We start from the raw sequence: 20182 nt of genomic DNA on the forward strand, positions 1-20182 counted from the left end.
GGCTGGAGATGAAACTGAGCTTATCCGGGTGGGAGTCGTTTCTGTAGGCCTTTGCTTGGTTCTTGGGGAGTTCGGCTGAGTCGGGTGGTGTCTGACCTCCATTGAAAGACACTGGTTGCTAGGCTGAGCACAGAGCAAGGCTGAGAGCGGAGGCTCTGTGCGGAGCCCAGGCCCATGGACCGAGCACAGAGCAAGGTTGGAGAGGCACAGGGGACAAAGGCTTAGCTGACATACTGCGCAGGTGCTAGGAGTTACAGAGACCTCAGCGACCGAATAGTGGAGTCTTTATGGACAAGGTGGGATCTGCCACGTCCAAAAGGGCCGCCGCGCTACCTTCACGCACTGAGATGAAGGGTGGACTGTCTGGGTAGGTCAGAGTTGTGTTTGTACGTACTACAATGTGGGAACGAAATGCTTCATGTCTTCTTTTTCCCCAAGTTTTCTTCCTTTCTCTGTAGTTGGTTTGCTTGCCTCTCCAGCTTAGGGAACCTTTGTCCCACTGGGTTCCTCTTTTTGTTGAATTCTGAAATTTTCCTTCTGAAAGAAACATTTCCTTTTCCTGGATTGTTAGACAAATTGTTTTTTGTTTGTTTTTAAATGCTTTCACTGGGGCCTCTTACATCTATCACAATCCATACTTTGCTCCAATGTGTCAAGCACATTTGCCCATATGCCACCATCATCATTTTCAAAGCATTCTCTTCCCACTTGAGCCCCTGATATCCACCCCCCATTTCTTCTCCTTTCCCTCCTGCCCTCCTTCAAGAACCCTTGATAAGTTATAGATTATTTTTCCATATCTTACATCGTCCTCCATCGCCCCTCACCCACTTTTCTCTTATTCATCCCCCTGGGAGGGGGTTCTAGGTTGATCCTTGTGATTGGCTTCCCCTTTCTGTCCCCCACCTTCCCCTGATCCTCCTGGTGTCTACTCTCATTGTTGGCCCTGAGGCGTTTATCTGTCCTGGGTTCCCTGTGTTGCAGGCTCTTGTCTGTAGCAGTGTGCATGCTCTGGTCTAATCTGACTTGTCAGGTGGAGTTGAGGTCATGATAGTGGGGGAAGGAAGCACCAAAGAGCTGGAGGAGAGTTGTGTGCTTGTTTGTCAGAGAGTGAAGGGAAAGAGACAGGAGGAAGCCCGGGTGTTGGCCTCCTTTCTTCTCTGGTGAGTGAGGGTGTCACTGGTCTTGTATGCTTCTCAGGAAGACATTTCTACATCAGGCAGCGACCCCGGCTTACGCCCTCTGTCCTGAAAGAGACCTCTCCAGGACTGGTGTTCTCACAGCTGGAGGAGCCCCTCTGGTGCTGTCGGATTGTGTGGGTTCACAGGAATCACAGTGTTGACCTGGAAGCCTGAGGAAGAGTGACTGCAGATATGATTTTTTTGTATTCAAGAAGAAAGGCGGCTTGGAGCGTCATAAAGATGACCAGAGTTTCAGGTCTCCTCTCTTGGGAGCCTTTCTCCTTACCTGTGCCCTTGCCTTTTAAGGAAGCATCTTTCAGAGGGTATTTTGAGAAGTGCCTCTTGTCCTGCGGTGGGTCTGTTAACATTAACCGGTGCTTCATCTCGCAGCTAGTGCCCCACCTTACATTAACGTCAGACCAACAATTCTAGACCAGTTGGGTTTCAGAAGTCCAGGAGAAGCCATGTGTGACAACGGGCATCAGATACCAGGCTCCTTCTGACATCACAAAGGGGGAGAGTCGCCACCCTCAGCATCTATGAACTGCCTCCAGCACGCCCCTTCTCTCCCAGCGTTACCAGTCCTGACGCCAGCTGTCCCTCCGCGCCACACTAACTCTGCTGGGCTCAATCAAGGGTTGCAGTGACCACACACAGCCCCCAGCCTGTTCACGGGCCGTGGGGGGGAGCTGATGAGGGAAGTAATAGGCTATCATTTGGGATCCAGAGCAGGAAGCAGAACAGCAATGCCCGCCCCGCCCCCTTATTGAGTGCACTCTCCTTTTGGCCCCCTGGGGACAAGTCTCCTCCCAGTCCCTGTGGGAGACAGGCCTCTGCTTTGGCTGGTGTTCCACAGCACTTTAGGGCCACCATTAAGTACTCAGCAATGTCCAGCTCTGCCAGTAAGTCTTGGCTTGAAGGCACTCAGCCCTCTTGCTCCGTGAGTTGGCATTCCCACTGTCGCCACCTCACTTCCTGTGCCAGGAAGCCCACTGTGCTGGCTTGCTCTGGTCTCCTGACTCTGTTACGGCTCTCGCTGTCTCCTGAGTCTCAGAGGTTCTTAGGGTCCAAAGGCCACACTACACGTCCAGCTCCTCTTTCTTGATGGCGGTGAGATCCCCTCTCTATTCTGGGATTGACTCCCTTTAAGCCGAGCAGAATGGTAAAACTGACCAGACCTCTGGTTAGGGCTCCTTACAGCTTCTGTGCAAGGTTTTATCCCTGGAAGTTTCCATGTACCTTATTGGCATGCTTAGCTGTGCTGTCCAGTGCCCGTGGTGGGCCACAAGCGGTTCCACGCACACAGTTTGTAGGAAGCCCACTGCTGTTGAGGGTGGCTCATAGTGACCTGATAGGGTAGAATAGGACTTCTCCGTAGGGTTTTGAGACCACTGTTTTCTCCTGGTGGACTTGAACTGCCAGCCTTTGGTCAGCGACACAGTGCGTAAACCACTGTACTGCCGTTGTGAGGTGCCGTCGAATTGGCTCCAACACATAGTTACTCTTTTACTACTTTTCGCTGACCCTCTACCAAAGAGGGCATCATTTTCCAGGCATTGGTCTCTACTGAGAGGAGCCTTGCTAGTATAGTAGGCTACCCATTGGGCTGGTAACCCAAAGGTCAGTAGTTCAAACCTACCCGTTGCTTCATGGGAGAAAGCTGAGGCTATCTGCTTCTATACAGATTTAAAGTCTGGGAAACCAAAGGGGCAGTTCTGTAGGGTCACTGGAAGTCAGAATCCACTCAGTGGCAGCGAGACTTTTTTTGGTTTGTCCTCTCCTGAGGTACACGAGACAACCCTCGCCTCTCAGGAACATTCGGGCTCGACTTTTCCTGGGGCCGATGGGTTTGTTGTGCTGGCCGCGCATGGCATTACAGCACTCTCCTCCCAGCATCAGCTCCTATTCGCTGCACACCTTTCTCCTGCGCAAGAAGGAAGCCGTCCGGCAGACCGTCCATGCATAGCCTGCGTCACAGGCGGCATCTCTGCTCGACCAGGAATACTGTCGGGAGGTGGAGCGCATGCTTGACAGGCTGTGTGAAGTTAGTCATCACGCCCGTGTGTGTGCAAAGCAGGAAGAAAAGTTTAATCAGAAAGCCAGCTGTTAAAAGAATTAGATTCTCACCCTGTTAGTAATGTGAACTTTTTATGAGGATACTTTTTGTCTTCTGTGTAGTTGCAGTAGTGGTAGGAGTTAAACCATTCTCTTGGTCAAGAACCTATATATAGATTTTTAAAATGTATGATATCTTTATAACCTATCAGTACTGTTCACAGGGTTTAAAAAAACAAATGTTGGAGAAACAGGTTGTTGCTTAAGCCTCTTTGTGATCTAGAACCATTGCTGTTATTTATAGTAGTAGTAGGTTATAATTACATATATAGTAGTAGTAGGTTATAAATAGTTATAATTACAGTTTAATATGAATGTCATATTATAAGCCAACGTGAATCTCCACCTTCAATAACCTTATAAGCTAAAGGGGGGGGTATGAATGGGGGACTGAACAGGAATAATAAAGGGAAGTCCTTTCGATTATTCAAGGAGCAGGTAGGTATGTGAGGCTAACACGGGTTTTGTCAGAGGGTCTGTCCACTTCTGGTCTCATCCTGCCTGAGGGCAGCAGAGCAGTCGGTCCTTAACAGCTTCTAGGGACCACAGTTGTTTCCCGCCTGCTCAGAGACTTCACAGAATCACGGGAGACGGAGGCTTGGGTGGTGTCTTCCTAAAGCTGGAGGGGCAGGAGGTGGTGGGTGCGAGACCGTTCATCTTCTTGGGTGTGTAGAAGGTGGGGGTGGAGGGATTCCGCATTTGTCCTGGTGGCAGCCATTCATCTCGGCTCTGTTCTGAGGTCGACTTCCAGGCTGACTCATCTTATCTGTAGCAGGCCTGTCTTGAGGATGCTGAGGACAAATCCTGCTTGGGGATGAGCAGTCCCGTGGTCTGCTGACAGAAAGCCCTCGTGTTTCGTTAGGTGCTGGGCAGATTAAGGCAGTATGTGAAGCCTCTCCCCCCTCCTCTCCCTCAATTAAGAACTCTCCTTTCCCCACCGGTCAGGACCTGTGTCGCCAATGGATACCGAGGGCTTCGGAGAGCTCCTTCAGCAGGCCGAGCAGCTGGCCGCGGAGACCGAGGGCATCTCAGAGCTACCCCATGTGGAACGGAACTTGCAGGAGATCCAGCAGGCGGGCGAGCGCCTGCGCTCCCGCACCCTCACACGCACGTCTCAGGAGACAGCCGATGTCAAGGCGTGAGTACATGGAGGGAGGGCGGCAGTGTTGGTACTGTGTGGTTTGGGGGGCAGGATCCAGTTCTTCTCTTGCCTGGAATGTGGATACAGCCTGGAAGGGACAGGCGTTAGCTGTGTTCTCAGGAGCTCGGACAGGGGGACGTGGAGCGGATGTTTCTACGTGACTCCCATAAGTGTCCTGGTCAGCGTGGGCTGCACAGATAAGGGTGACCCTCAAGGATAGCACGTGGTGGCAAGCTGAGCGCTGGAGGGCACTTAGGCGACACTGATGAGCAACAGCCAGAGGTGAGGCGCCGCCCTGGCTAGGAGTGGCTCTGCCTGCGTACTGTCATTGACCCCAGGGGCAGCCACCAAAGGCCTTGGAAATAGAGTGAGGGTCGACCAGGCAGGAGTGAGCCCTCCAGCGGGCAACTGGGGAAGAGTGCATCAATGGGGCTGTGGACTCTGCAGACATGTGTCTAGGGCAGCGGTTCTCAACCTGTGGGTCGCAATCCCTTTGGGGGGGGGGGTCAAACGACCCTTTCACAGGGGTTGCCCGATTCATAACAGTAGCACAATGACAGTGATGAAGTAGCAGCGAGAATAATTTTATTGTTGGGGGGTGGTCCCCACCACATGAGGAACTGTGTGAAAGGGCCGCGGCATGAGGAAGGTTCAGAACCACTGGTCTGGGGGCTCCACTTGCCATGCCTCGGCTGTGTCTCCAACCTCACCCTCAGGGAACAGACGGAGAACTTGCTCCTCTCCACAGGAAATGGGATTGGTTGGGTACTTGCTCGGGGAGACCACTGGCTGGTTGATTCTGCCGCAGAGCGAGCACCTCGAGCACGTAACGTGTCCGAGACAGACTGCCTCCTCCTTCTCCCACAGAGCGGCGACTGGGTTTGAACTGCTGACCTTTCGATTGGCAGCCCAACCCTGAGCCCACTGTACCACCAGGGCCCCTGACACTTACTGGACGTTGCCCAGTCCTCACCCCACAGTGTGGCCTTGGGACTGCAGTCCCCACGTCACAGTCGAGAAGCAGAGGCTCAGAGAGGGCAAGTGGCTGCCCAGATGGCCTAGCGCGGGCATGATGGGCCAGAATTCAAGCCCAGTGAGGCTGCACCTAGGATGTGCCTGGGAAGGGGCTTGGAGGAAGCTCCTTGCTGTGCCCGTGGTGGCTCCGGGCTCACTGACTTCTGAAGATGCAGGGGATTGTTGGTCATTTCCGTGAGCTTGAGAAAGCCCAAAGTGCAGTTGTTTGCATGGGGACACCGGTTTGGGGCGCTCAGGGAACGTCACACAAGAGAGCTTAAGAGCTATGTTTCTTTTCTTTTTTTTTATTTAATCATTTTATTGGGGGTTCGTACAACTCTTATCACAATCCATCCATCCATTGTGTCAAGCACATTTGTACATTTGTTGTCATCATCATTCTCAAAACATTTGCTTTCTACTTGAAGTCTTTGTATCAGCTCCTCATTTCTTCCCTTCCCTCCCTGCAGGCCCTACCTCATGAATCCTTGATCATTTACAAATTATTATTATTTTGTCTTATCTTACACTCTCTGACGTCTCCCTTCACCCACTTTTCTGGTGTCCATGCCCCAGGGAGGAGGTTATATGTAGATCTTTGTAATCAGTTCCTCCTTTCAAACTCACCCTCCCTCCACCTTCCTGGTATCGCCACTCTCACCACTGGTTCTGAAGGGATCATCTGTCCTGGATTCCCTGTGTTTCCAGTTCCTATCTGTACCAGTCTACATCCTCTGGTCTAGCCAGATTTGTAAGGTAGAATTGGGATCATAATAGTGGGAGTAGGAAGCATTTAAGAACTAGAGGAAAGTCATATGTTTCATCGTTGTTACTCTGCACCCTGACTGGCTCCTCTCCTCCCGCTTCTGTAAGGGGGTGTCTAGTTGCCTACAGATGAGTCTTGTGTCCCCAATCTGCACTCCCCCTCATTCACAATGATTTGATTTTTTGTTCTTTGATGCCTGATACCTGATCCCTTCGACACCTCGTGATCACACAGGCTTGTGTGCTTTCTCCATGTGGGCTTTGTTGCTTATGAGCTAGATGACTGCTTGTTTACCTTCAAACTTTTAAGACCCTATATCTTTTGATAGCCAGGCACCATCAGCTTTCTTCACCACATTTGCTTATGCACCTGCTTTGTTCACTGATCGTGTTGGGAAGGTGAGCATTATGGAATGCCAGTTTAATAGAACAAAGTATTCTTGTGTTGAGGGAGTACTTGAGTGGAGGCCCAATGTCCATCTGCTACCTTAATACTAAACCTGTAAATATATGCACATAGTTCTATTTCCCCATGATCATATATGAATATATTTACATATGTACATGCCTTTATGTAGACCCCTATAAATGCCCTTTTACCTCCTAGCTCTTTCCTCTTTCTTTTTACTTTCCTCTTTTCCCACTGTCATGTTCAGCTTTCCTTTGGGTTTCAGTAATTCCTCTTGGTTACATTACCCTTGATCAAGCCCTACCAGGCCTCCTACACCCTACTCGCCATCGATTTTGGATCACTTGTTGTTCCCTTGTCCCTGGGTTTGTTGAAACCCACTTCCTTTCCCCTGTCTCCCCTCTCCCATGTTCCCCAGGAACCGTCGGTCCTGTTGTTTTCTCCTCTAGATTGTTCATCCAGCCTATCTTATTTAGACAGACCTGCTATGTTCCTTTTCTAACGAACCTCCGGAGCTGAGTTTTGGGTGCTCTGGAGCTAGCCAAATGTGGTGGAAATTCCTCTGTAGGCCTCTCCCAGATGTTATTGTGTGAAGTACTAGTTGGCTCTAGTTTTACTGGCATCGATAAAGGCAAGGCAGAAGAAGCTGGCAGGGGCTTAGGAAAATACATTCACATTGCTTGCTGTTGCTGACTTCCGGCAGAGCTCACACAGTCCCACAGGGCTCCGTGTGCAAGTCCGTGGCCCTGGTGACACTTTCGGTGCTGTGCAGCCTTCTTCTCCCTCCCCTCTGAGTTGTTTCTCCCCAACTCCCATCATCCCCCACCCCACAAGGTCCCCATCCAGTGTTTGATGTGGCTTTTGCCCATTTGAGTGCATGTAGATGTGCAAGAACACATGCCCAAGACAACCTCTCCTCAGTAGTTTAATTCACCAATTGGTTTTGAGACAGCTGGAGGGGATCTTTCTGGTTGAAGGTGCAAAGATGCTCCCGTTTCAGGGTGTCATCTGGCCTCGGTTCCAGAAGGCCTGAGTCCTTGAGAATGTGGATGTCTCTGCTCCTGGCAGGAATGTGTAACTGGGGAGCCAGGCAGCCAAATGTGGCCAACTTCTCTCCCACACTGTTCCCCAACACCATGCCCTGCCTGCAGACATTGCTTCTGCCCGGCCCTGGGTTGCCTGCAGCGGCCCCCACCTGGAGCCTGAGGCGCTGTGCTGGAGAACAAGGACTTGGTGCCAGCTGAGTTGCTATAGTTATAAGTTAATTGCATCAGCTTTTCAGCCTATTAGGAACAAAATGGGGAACTGCTTTCTGGGTAACAGTGATCACGCATACTCTCTCTGTAAATTTCCATTCTTCCTCAACTCTTTCTACCTTAGAGTCAGGAAGTTGGAGCACTGAAAGAGTGGGTCTTGGGTGGGGCAGGTGCTTAAAAAGAACTGGAAGGGCTGATGACTGTATTTTTCCATCGTCTTGATAGGCAGCGACACAAAGTGTGATGTGAATATTTTAGTGCAGGCTGAGGGCAGAAGAGAAAACCAAGCTGGGAAAGAACCACAATCTTACATGCAATAAATTAGGAAGGAAATTGTGTCTTAGAGATTATCGTGAAGGGTTGATTCTCGATTGAAGATGGTGTGGTGCTGATTTTGCTCATTTGCCTATCACACTGGTGGGGAACAGATTTGATCGTCTTTTTGTTGGATCTTTTTACGTTGTGATCTAGTTTTTCTCTTGTCAAAAATAAAACACATGACACATGTATTCGTGTGAACCAGGGGTTGTCAATTATGGCCCGTGCCTGTGGGGAAGTATGTTGGAACTCAGCCCCTCTTGTGTTGGTGTGCGGACGTTCCCTCCCTCTGAGTAGCTGCTGCAGTCTGTATGATCCGCCAGGCCCGAAATGTTTACTTGCTGACTTTTTACAGAGACAGTTTTGCGCAACAAGTGAGTACACATTCTATAAGTACGACGTCCGTGAAGCACTTGCCCATCGTCAGTGACCTCCCCGCCCGCCCTCCCAGCAGATCTCCCTCTCGGGATCGCTCCCCTTCAGTGAGAAGGCAAGCAACCTAGAGGGTGACAGAGAACAAGTGAGAAGTCATGCTCCCTACCTTATCGTCCGAGGTAACTGGCGCTAGGAATTTGCTCCTTCGTGTGAAGCGAACACAAACAGCAGTTCACTCAAAGTCATACAGCAAATTGTAACTTTAGTTGCCTCTGACTGTGGTTAGGTGACATCAGATTATTATTATTATTTTTGACTTACTTTGATCTTCTGTGACAGTAGAACATCATGTTGGGATATCTAGGCTGTCACCTTTCCTGTAGCAGGTCACTAGATCTTTCCTTTGCAGAGATGCAGGAGGTGTGAACCACGAACCTTCTGGTTAGCAGTCAAGCTCTTACTGTTACACCTCCAGGCTTCTTAATGCTGCTGCTGTGAGGTGCTGTCCAGTCCCTTCCGCCTCAGAGCCATTTGCAGCCCGCCCTGCACCATCTCACGGCTAAGCTTGCACCTATAGTTGCAGTCACCGTGCCAATCCACCTCATCCGGGGTCTTTGCCCTACTGACCAGGGGCTGGTCCTGCCTGACAAGATGTCTAAGGTACTTGAGAAGAAGTCCTACCATCTTGTAAGGAACATTCTGGTTGAACCTCTTCCAGGACTGATCCACTCATTCTCCTGGCAGTCCAAGGTGTAGTCCGAATTCTTTGCATGGATTCAGAGGCATCCGTTTTCCTTCAGCCTCTCACTGTCACTGCCCAGTTTTCACACGGATGAGGTGAGTGACACCACCACCACTTGGTCAGGCATCCTCGGTCTTCAGCGTGACATCCTTGCCTCTTAGCACTTTATCAAGGTATTTCATAGCTGATCTTCCAAGTGCACTTTGTTCTTTGAGTTCTTGAATACTGTTCCTACACCTGTCAGTCAGAGCAAGACCAGGGCTAACCATGGACCAGAGCGTCAGTGGCCCAAGTGCAAGATGAAGTTAAATTAGAATAAATTCCCAAGAGCCAAAGTATATCCTTGAATATATTTCACCTGAATTTGGAGACACCTCAGAAACAGATTGGATCCATTGAGCACTAATGACCAAAGACCACGCATTTATGGGATGACATCAAGAACAGTGAGTTGGTTTAGATGCATAACAACTCCATGCACGGGAGAAGGGCACATTGCCTGGTCCTGGACCGTCCTCTTAAGTGGGCCTCTGGAAGAGCCAGTGTTGTCGCCACTGTATCAGTTCATTTCCTTGGCGGTCTGCTTTTCATGGATTCGCCACTTCACTGAGCACGGTCCTTTCCTGGCACTGGGCACTTCTGAAACATGTCCTGAGTATTGCTGAGACTTGCAGTCTGGCCGCCCTCACTTCTAAGGAGCCATTCTTCCAAAACAGATTTTTCTGACAGTCTGTGCTACCTTTTTAAGCACTTACCTATGTGTCAGACATAGAGGGACATTAAAACCATGTGGCTGCTGGGCACATCTCTCACACATCTCTGCTGTAGATACGGCACCTGTGGTATAGTATTTGGTAGTACCTAGTGAAATTTACCCTTGACCCAGCAAGTCGACTTCCCAGGATCTGTCCCAAAGATCTGCTGGCAAAAACATGAAATGTCGGACTCTTTGTAGCGCCGTGTGTGTGTGTGTGTGTGTGTGTGTGTGTGTGTGTGTGTGTACGACTCCATAGGGTTTTCAAAGTAGATTGTCAGGTATTTCTTCCCCAGTGCCGCTGCTTGCACCCACAGCAGCAGTCAAAAGTCAAACAGTGCATTGCATTGGATAAATGAGTGGCACAAGACTTCTTTAAAGTGTTGAAAAGCCAGGATGGTACTTGCAGGACTAAGGTGCGTCTGACCCAAGCCAGGGTATTTTCACTCGTCTCATATACATGTGACAGTTGGACACTGGATAGGGAAGACCGAAGAAGCAACAATGCATTTGAATGACGGTGCTGGAGAAGAATATCAAAGTGCCACGGGCTGCCAAAAGGACAAACTGATCTGCCTTGGGAGAAGTACAGTGTAGAAGGAAAGGCTTGGCGCACTTTTGGACATGTGGTCAGAAGAGGCCAGAGCCTAGAGCAGGACATCCTGTTAGGTGCAGTGGAGGGACAATGCGGTGGTGTGAGGTGGTCGCAGGACCAGGCGGCATTCCTTCTGTGTGCATAGGCTCTTGGGTGGCTGTGCGTTGGAACCTCTGCTTGGAGTGTGCCTTGGGCTGTTGGGTACTAGCTGAGCACAAACGGTTGGTGCTACCCAGCACCTCTGTGCCCTGATGCCAAACCCAAACCAAGTCAGTTCCGGCTCCTAGCGACAGAGCTGCTCTTCAAGGTTTCTGAGACTAAATCTTCACAGGACCACACTGCCTCATCTTTCTCCCAAGGGAAGGTGAGTGGGTTTGAGCCAGTAACCTTATGATTAACCTACTGCCACCAGGTTAAGCCCAGTGGCTAACCCATGATACCACGAGGACTCCCTGTTGGGTGCTATCAAGTCAGATCTGACTCCTCGTTACCCTGCGTACAACAGGACAAAACACCGCTTGGTCCCGAGCCATCTTCACAGTTGTCCCTATGTTTGAGCCCATTGTTGCAGCCACGGTGTCAGTCCATCTTGTTGAGGGCTTTCCTCTTTTTCACTGCCCCTCAAGTTTACGAAGCCTGATAGCATGTCCAAAGTACGTGAGACAAGGTATCTCCATCCTAGCCTTTAACGATACGTTCCGGCAGTACCTCAGATTCTAAGTCAGAGCTGTTTGGCCTTTTGGAAGCCCACAGCACTCTCAGTATTCTTTGCCAACATCATAGTTCAAGTGCATAGACTTCTCCTTTGGTTTTCCTCTTCCAGTGTCCAACTTCCACATGCATATGAGGCATTTGAAAAGTAACATCTTGCAGATTTGCCTAATGCAGTGTATCCTTTGATCTCTTGTCTGCTGCTTCCCTGAGCATCGATTGTGGATCCAAGCAAGACAAAATCCTTGACAAGTCGACCTTTTCTCCCTGTAACATGATGTTACCTACTGGTCCAGCTGTGACGGTTCTGGTCTTCTTTACATTGAGCTGTACTCTAAACTGAGGGCTGTAGCAAGTGCTTCAAGTCCTCTTTACTTTCCGCACGCAAATTGTGTCAGCTACATGTTTCCAGCTGTTAATAAGCCTTACTCCAGCCCTGATACTGCTTTCTTCATGTAATCCAGCTTCTCTGACTACTTGCTTACTAGGACTCCTTTAAGAACCAAACCCATGCCATCGCGTCAATGCTGACTCTGTGTGACACGGTAGAGCTGTGTGAGTTTCTGAGACTAACCCTTTATGGGAGTGGAAAATACCAGTTTTCTCCCAAGGAGTGGCTGGTGGTTTCAAACTACCGTCTTTGCAGTTAGCAGCCCAGTAACCAATAAGCCACCCGGACTCCTTAATGCCCTGATGTTGGCATTTAAGCACCATTTTTCAATGACAACAACCAGAGATCTTGAGGGAGTTGGCTGATCCCTGGATTGGGGCAGGAAGAATGCTAGATAGATAGATAGATAGATAGCATGAGACGCCTTGTCGGCCCAGAAAGCAAAGGCTGCTTGAGTCATCTCCCCAGAACGCAGTTTACAGGGGCTTCTACTGGCCAAAGTAGGGAATAATTTGAGTATTTATAAAGGTAATATCTGCAGTGGATTTAAATATCCCAGATGATTAAATGTATGTGTTTATAATAATATTTAAAGAAAACCCTCCTTATTCAGGGTGACTCAGTAGTTGATGAGAGGACTCTCTAAATAAAAATATTCTAATGAGTACAGATTCACTTGAAGTAGGCACTTGACATTCCAGAGCCAGTTCCAGAGTCTCGCCGGGCCTCGTTTTGGCCTCTGCCTTTCTTCGTGTAGTGTGTGCTTGCTGTCGCCTAGCTCCTCTGCTCCGTAGTGTTCTCTGTGCCAGATCTGTTCTTGAGGGAGTTCTCAATTCTGGTCACACTTTGGTGCTTATGGACTTGTTTTAGTTTTGTTCAGCTTCAACTTGAACTTGCAGAGGAACAATTGATGGGTGATCTGTTTTGTCGTCAGCCCGTTCTTGCTCTGACCGATGATATTGAGCTTCTCTATTGTGTCTTTCCACCGATGTAGTTGATTTGATTTCTGTGTATTCCCTCTGGCAAAGCCCATGTGTACAGTCGCTGCTTATGTTGCCAGAAAAAGGTTATTTCCAATGAATAGGTCATTGGTTTTGCAAGATTTTAAAAAAATCATTTTATCAGGGGCTCATACAACTCATATCACAATCCATACATACATCAGTTGTGTAAAGCACATTTGTACATTTGTTGCCCTCATTATTCTCAAGACATTTGCTCTCCACCTAAGCCCCTGGCATCAGCTCCTCATTTTTTCCCCTCCCTCCCCACCCCTCCTCCCTCATGAACCCTTGATAATTTATAAATTATTATTTCGTCATATCTTGCCCTGTCTGACATCTCCCTTCATCCACTTTTCTGTTGTCTGTCCCCCAGGGAGGAGGTCACATGTAGATCCTTGTAATCGGTTCCCCCTTTCCAACCCACCCTCATAGTATCACCACTTACATCACTGGTCCTAAAGGGATCATCCGCCCTGGATTCCCTGTATTTCCAGTTCCTATCTGTACAGTGTACATTTTCTGGTCTAGCCATATTTGTAAGGTAGAATTGGGATCATGATAGTGGGGAAGGAGAAAGCATTTAGGAACTAGAGGAAAGTTGTATTTTTCATCATTGCTACATCTCCCCCTGACTGGCTGTCTCCTTCCCAAGACTCTTCTGTAAGGGGATGTTCAGTGGCTGACAAATGGGCTTTGGGTCTCCACTCCGCACTCCCCCCCTCATTCACTATGGTAAGATTTTTTTTTGTTCTGATGATGCCTGATACCTAATCCCTTGACACCTTGTGATTGCACAGTCTGGTGTGCTTCTTTCATGTGGGCTCTGTTGCTTCTGAGTTAGATGGCCGCTTGTTTACCTTTAAGCCTTTAAGATCCCAGACGCTAGCTATATGGTCTTGCAAGATTATATCCTGTGATCTCTGGTGGTGTTTCTATCACCAAGGCCCTATTTTCCAAATATTCTTCTCCTTTGTTCCCAGCTTTCCCATTCCAATCACCAGTATTCATCAATGCTTCTTGAATATACATTTGATTAGTTTCAGATTGTGGTAGTTGGTAAAAACCTTGCATTTCTTAATCGTTGGCATTAGTGGTTATGTGAATTTGCATAATAGTCCTTACTAATGATTTTTCATCAGCACTCTAGGATATATCTTGAAATGTTCTTTTTGACGGTGAATTCAGTGTCATTTTCAATTGGTCATCCCATTAGCATAGTAGACCGTATTGCGCCCGATTCACAAGGAACTCTACCAGTCCACTTCAGCACACTAAGGCCTATTGTCAATCCATGCGTTTCCTTCCTTTTCTGTTGATGTCTGATTTTCCTGGATTTTGTACGTTCTGCGTTGTTTGACAAGGGCTTCTTCTTGTTTTGAGTCATCCCGTTTCAGCAACCGTAGACTCCAACCATTGTCGGTAAGGTCAGTTCTGCTTTGAGGAAGCGCCTCTTCCCCATGATCATTTGGATGCCTTCCAACCTGAGGGGCTCATCCTCTGACCCAGTACTGGACAATGTTCCGTGCTATCCATAAGGTTTTCCTCGGCCAGTTTTCTTTTTGAATCATCAGGCACTTTTTCGTGTCTTACTCTAAAAACCCTGCTGAAACCTGACTACGTATGACCCTGCTGGCATTAGAAATACAGGTGACATAACTTCCAGCACCACAGCAACACATGAGCACCACAGTGTGACCGACGGACAGATAAGTGGCGACCTTGGGCAGTCGCCTGCTAAGTAATATACCCAGAGCAGGTGCCAGGCTGTTAAGTTTTAGTGCACTGAGCCCATGGCCATGGAGTGGATTCTGACTCACAGCGACCTTACAGGACAGAGTAGAACTGCTCCTGTGGGAGTCCAAGACGGTAACTGGGAGTAGAAAGCCTCCTCCTTCTCCCTCTTAGCGGCTGGTGGTTTCATATTGCTGACCCTGTGGCCAGCCGCCTAATGCAGAACCAGTACCCCACCGAGGAAGAGTGTGTTGCTCCCAAGCTGGACGGCTTGTGTCCTCTTGGCTCCACAACCATGCACAGTTTGGTTCCTGGTAGGGTAGAGGGCGTGCATGAGCTGCCAACCACAAGGTCACTATTCAGACCCACCAAGTGCTCCTGGGGAAAAACGACGCAGTCTGCTCCTTGAAAGATTTAAAGTCTCAGAAACCCCAGGGAGCAGTTCTACTCGATCCTGTCTGTTTCACTCTAACAAATCCACAGAACTCATATGTACAAGTTTTTTATAAAGTGTCTTTGTACCTTAAGAAAGCATCCAACCTAGTGCTGTCCAGCCCACACGTCCAGCATTAGCCCGTATGTCCGACATCAATCCACAAAGTCTTCCTCCATCTCACAAAACACACACTATGATGCCAACTGCAGGAGGAAAGCCGAGTCAGTGAGCGTGTAAGCATCTCAGCCCTGGCAGGGCTCTCCACACGGCTGTTCCAGCACCCAAGGCTGCATCGGGGTAGGTCCATGCGGCTTCTCCTCAGGGATGTCTTGCAGGAAGTGAGCCTTGCCAGCTGAAGCAAGGAACTGCCTAAGGCAGCTGTACCCTGGTCTGACCATCAGAAAGCAGGAGACCTGAGAACTAGAAAGGCGAGGCTCACTGAGCCATTTATTCTTCCGCCCTTCAATTAACCCCATATGTGTTTATCGCCCAGGTTGGCACAATGAACCGTAACTGTGTCAGTTGGTGATACTCCAGTTTTACTCTGTAGGGTGTTATAAGTAGGAATCGACTTGGTGGCAGTAAGTTCATAAAGTGGGAATTAATCATAATATCCACCACATCAAAACAAGCAGACTGAAAGGTGTTTGGTAGTGGTATCATTTTATACCTGAAAGGCCTTCACCCTAATTCTGCATGATGAGAACTGGAGCTCTGACTACCAAATGCAGTGAGGTGCCTATCAGTCCAGTGACAACGCTTTAGGAAAGAGCCCTATAAAAGTGTCTGGATGGGTTTAGCAAGTTTGACGTGGGAGGTGCACTCTCTGGTTTTGTGAAGCATATCGAGTCCTCATTATATTGCCTTCCTCACTGTTGTCTCCCTATCCTCTCCCCCGTATAGGTCGGTTCTCCTTGGGTCCCGGGGGCTCGACATATCCCACATTTCTCAGCGTTTGGAGAGTCTGAGTGCGGCAACCACCTTTGAACCTCTTGAGCCTGTGAAGGACACGGACATTCAGGTAGGACTGGCCAGTGCCAGCAAAGCCCCTGTCACTGTGATGGTCAACTGCTTTGGGAATTTCCCTTTTCCTCTGGTGATAAGGGAATGGGAAGCTCATCTTAGAGATAGAGCGGAGAGCATGGTGATGCTTTGTGAGTGCTCTTGACGCTGAATTTAAGAAAGCAATTCTGACCTGCAATTTTTAGCTGATGCTAATTTCAGACAGTAGATTTGCTTTTCCTCGGGCTTACTCCAAGGCGCAGAAGTATTACTTGTCAGTTTCTCTTGTTTTCTTTGCTAGCTATCAAATGATTATACTATTTGTTTCCTGCATTTCTTATCTACATCTTATTTGTATTGGCTGAAAACGAGCTGGGGAAACTTAGAGTACTATTTACTGAAACCTACTCACTGATTTCCAGGAAGCTTTTGGCTGCATTAATGGCACCAGGAAATGGTCAGATAGAACACTCAATTTCCTTTGAGCCCACAGACCACTAGTACAGTGCATCGCTATTTTATTCAAGTCAGAAACTGAGCATATAAGGAGGCAAAATCTTTTTTTCTTTTCTTTTTTAATACGTTCACTGGGGCCTCTTACACCTATCACAATCCATACTTTCCTTCAGTGTGTCAAGCACATTTGCACATATGCCGCCATCACCATTTTCAAAGCATTCTCTTCCCACTTGAGTCCCTGATATCCACCCCCCATTTCTCCCCCTCCCCCCCCTCCTTCACTAACCCTTGATAAGTTATAGATTATTATTTCCATATCTTATATTGTCCTCTGTCACCCCTCACCCACTTTTCAGTTATTTGTCCCCTTGGGAGGGGGTTCAGGGTTGATCCTTGTGATCGATTCCCCCTTTCTCCCACCCCACTCCCCAATCCTCCTGATATCTCTACTCTCTTTGTTGGCCTTGAGTTGATCTATTCTGAATTCCCTGTGTTGCGGGCTTTTATCTGTAACAGTGTGCATGTTCTGGTCTAATCCGATTTGTAAGGTAGAATTGAGGTCAGGCTAGTCAGGGGAAGAAAGCAGCAAAGAGCTAGAGGAAGGTTGTGTGTTTCATCAGTGCTATACTGCACCCTGACTGGCTCATCTCTTCCCTGTGACCCCTCTGTGAGGGGATGTCCAGTTGTCTACAGATGGCCATTAGGTCCCCACTCCATGCCTCCCCCCACCCCCCATTCACCTTGGGTATGGTTTTATTCTGGATGTTAGATGCCTGATACCTGATGCCATCGACATCTCATGATCACATGGGCTGGTGTGCTTCTTCCATGTGGGCTTTGTTATTCTCAGCTAGATGGCCGCTTGTTTACCTTCAAGTCTTTAAGACCCCAGATGCTATATCTTTTGATAGTCGGGCACCATCAGCTTTCTTCACCACATTTGCTTATGCGCCCGTTTGTCTTCAGTGATTGTGTTGGGAAGGTGAGCATCACAGAAAGCGGCATTGTTTGAACAAAGTGTTCTTGTGTTAAGGGAGTACTTGAGTCGAAGCCCAATGTCCATCTGTAACCTTAATTCTTAGCATATAGATAGATATGAGTACATAGTTCTATTCCCCTCTCATTGTGTGTGTGTGTATGTATACATATGTACTTGCCTGTATTTAGGCCTGTATAAATGTCCTTTGGGAGACAAAATCTTTAAAGGAAAAAATGGCTGTGCAGCGAAGTACAATGGGGGAATTATTGGTTTGCCCTTGAAATGGAGGAACAAAGTCCAACCAAGGCACCCAAGTAGAAATGGAAATGATTGTGTTTCTGAGTTTTAGTCATATAAATAACTCTCCACCCTTCTGAAGAGCCATTTGAGTTCATCTAACTGCCACAGTTTGCATTTATTTCAGTTACAGAAACGTAAAGAAAGCCCTATGTTTGAGTAATTACCGATATTCATTATTTTCCCTGTCATGGATACGTTCCTAAAATATGGAAATCCAGATCCCGTTCTCCCCCCACCCTTTTATGCATTAAATCATATTTGTCTATCAATTTATAAATAACCTCATTTCCATGTAATCTAAAATGACATGCGTATACTTCTTTTCTGGTTCACCCGTTCTATTTTAACTGCTTGATGCTTTGTAAACAAGTACTTGCAGCAGTGATGAGATGGGCTGGATGGGACATGACTCGGGTCATTTGATTAATCAGCAGATGTCTTAGACAGCATCCCTAATAGAGGAGAAAGGAGTGGCATGTGCTGAGAGGTTGTTTGTTTGGAATCTTTCATGTTGAAAATACCCACAGAGCTGTACATTTAAAAGCGGGAGCTCCTTTTGTAGTTTTCTTTGGCAGACCTGGAATGCACATTTGGAGACTGCACCGTTTTATACGTGGTTTTCCTCTGCAACATTCGCAGGCCTGTAAATGTATCGAGTCATAATGACCCTCTGCTCTCACCCTCTACTTAATGCATGAACACCCTGCTTCTACACCCCCATTAGATGGTTTCCTAGCAATGCATGCTCAGTCATGTCAAAGGAGTTTCTTAATTTGGAGTGAGCATGGCTGAGAGTGTTGGTCCTGTACCACTGGGAAATCTTTGACTTTTGAGAACAGAGATGCTGCCCTCTTGGTTTCACCTCTCAGTTGGGTTTTTTAAAATGCGTACCTTTAAAAATGCAAAATTCTGTGATCTTTTAAGTCTATTCCATGAACTATTGGAATATTCAACTCGTAGGCTTAGGTGTGGATTTGTTAGATTGCATCCCAATTTGAGGCTTACTTTTTCAAACAGAACCCCCCCCTTTTCTTGCTTCTCCCTCCCTCTGAACAGAATAGCTTGTGAGGCGCCATCAGGCTTCCATACGGGTGCATGTGTGTTGCCTCCAGCAGGGCGCGAGGGAGGGCTCCAGCCTCCGAAGCCTCCTGACCTTTCTGCCTTTCTGACCAGTGTGAAATGGTAGCTCTTTGCTACGTTGATTTGCATTTCCCTATCGCAGTAGGAGCCCTGGTGGTGCCATGTTGAAGCACTCAACCGCTCATCCAAAGGATGGTGGTTCAAACCCACCAGCCGCTCCGGGGGAGAAAGATGTGCATGAGGATGCTCGCATGAAGGCGACAGCCTTGGACACCAAACGGAGTTGGTGGTGGTGGGTTTGGTTGTTGGATTGGCTAACGAAGGAGCCCTGGTGGTCAAGGTGGTCAAGTGAGTAAGTTAACATGCTGGGCTGCTAATGCAAGGTCAGCCGTTCGAAATTCCCCGTGGTTCCACAGGAGAAAGGTGGAGTTTTCTTCTCCCATAAAAAGTTATCGTCTATAAGAAATCCCGAGGGACAGCAGTTGTAACCTGCCCTGTAGTGTTGCTGCGGGTCAGAATGGACTAAATGGCATTGCGTTTGTTGAATGACATTGAGCAGCTTTTCTGTGCTTATAGGCCGTATGTCTGTCTTCTTTGGAGAAATAATAAGGACTTGAAAGACCTTTGCCCACATTTTAATTAGGGCCTTTGTTGTTTTGTTATTGAGTCGTAAGAGTTCTTTATGTTTTCTGGATTTTAAATTCTTATCAGATATGCTTGTCAAATACGTTCTCCTGTTCGGTAGGTTGTCTCTTTACTGAGTTGATTAGCATCCTTTGATGGGCAGTGTTTTATTATCCGATGGACTTTTGTGTATGAACACTTGGTTTTCAATTAGTGCATTTTTTGAAATGAGAATGCACCTTGATGTGAGCTGGCTGTCGGTCAGAGTAACTGTATTGTGCCCATTTGTTCAGATGCCCCTTTTCCATTTGGTCAGCATTGATTGTGCTATCAGTTTCCTTCTGTTTCTAATGGCTTTTCGAGTTAATATTTTTTTGTTCCTTGTCATAATCATTGATTGCTGGCGTGTATTGAGAATGCATTAAAAATACTGTGACCAGCAAAGGTTATTAATATATATTTTTAAAGCTACTTAAATAGAAACAGAAAAATCTATCTGTAATGCTAGTTGTTGTTTTTTTTTTAAAGCACCTTTTCTCTGTTTCATTTTGGGAAGGGGGGCGGTAAAGAATGCTTGGGAATCTGAGCTAGAGATGAGACCAAGGCATGCTGCCCAAATGACCGCACTGGTCTCCTCTGGTGACGGGCTTGCAAGGAGCTCAGCCTTCTTGCAGAGATCCTCTTGCCCACTTCTGTCAGGAGGTGGGGGATCGAGGGCAGATTGCACAGAAAGGTTTATGGTAGCCTGGATGACGATATGTCTTGTGTAATAATGAAGGGCAGATGGGCACAGGTCGGTT

General features: G+C 47.9%; 1 protein-coding gene across 1 annotated transcript in view; it reads left to right on the forward strand.

Annotated features, from left to right (window-relative positions):
* The window catches only part of NUP93 (nucleoporin 93), a 104432-nt gene that overhangs the window by 19066 nt on the left and 65184 nt on the right, over positions 1-20182 (forward strand). The window contains exons 2-3 of the mRNA XM_075536800.1: positions 4242-4434; positions 15842-15959. Of these exons, the coding sequence (XP_075392915.1) occupies positions 4256-4434; positions 15842-15959 (297 nt within the window). The 5' untranslated portion in view covers positions 4242-4255. The remainder of the gene's footprint in view (positions 1-4241; positions 4435-15841; positions 15960-20182) is intronic.

This window comes from Tenrec ecaudatus, chromosome 18 (assembly GCF_050624435.1).
Source record: "Tenrec ecaudatus isolate mTenEca1 chromosome 18, mTenEca1.hap1, whole genome shotgun sequence".
In the NCBI taxonomy this organism is placed as follows: domain Eukaryota; kingdom Metazoa; phylum Chordata; class Mammalia; order Afrosoricida; family Tenrecidae; genus Tenrec; species Tenrec ecaudatus.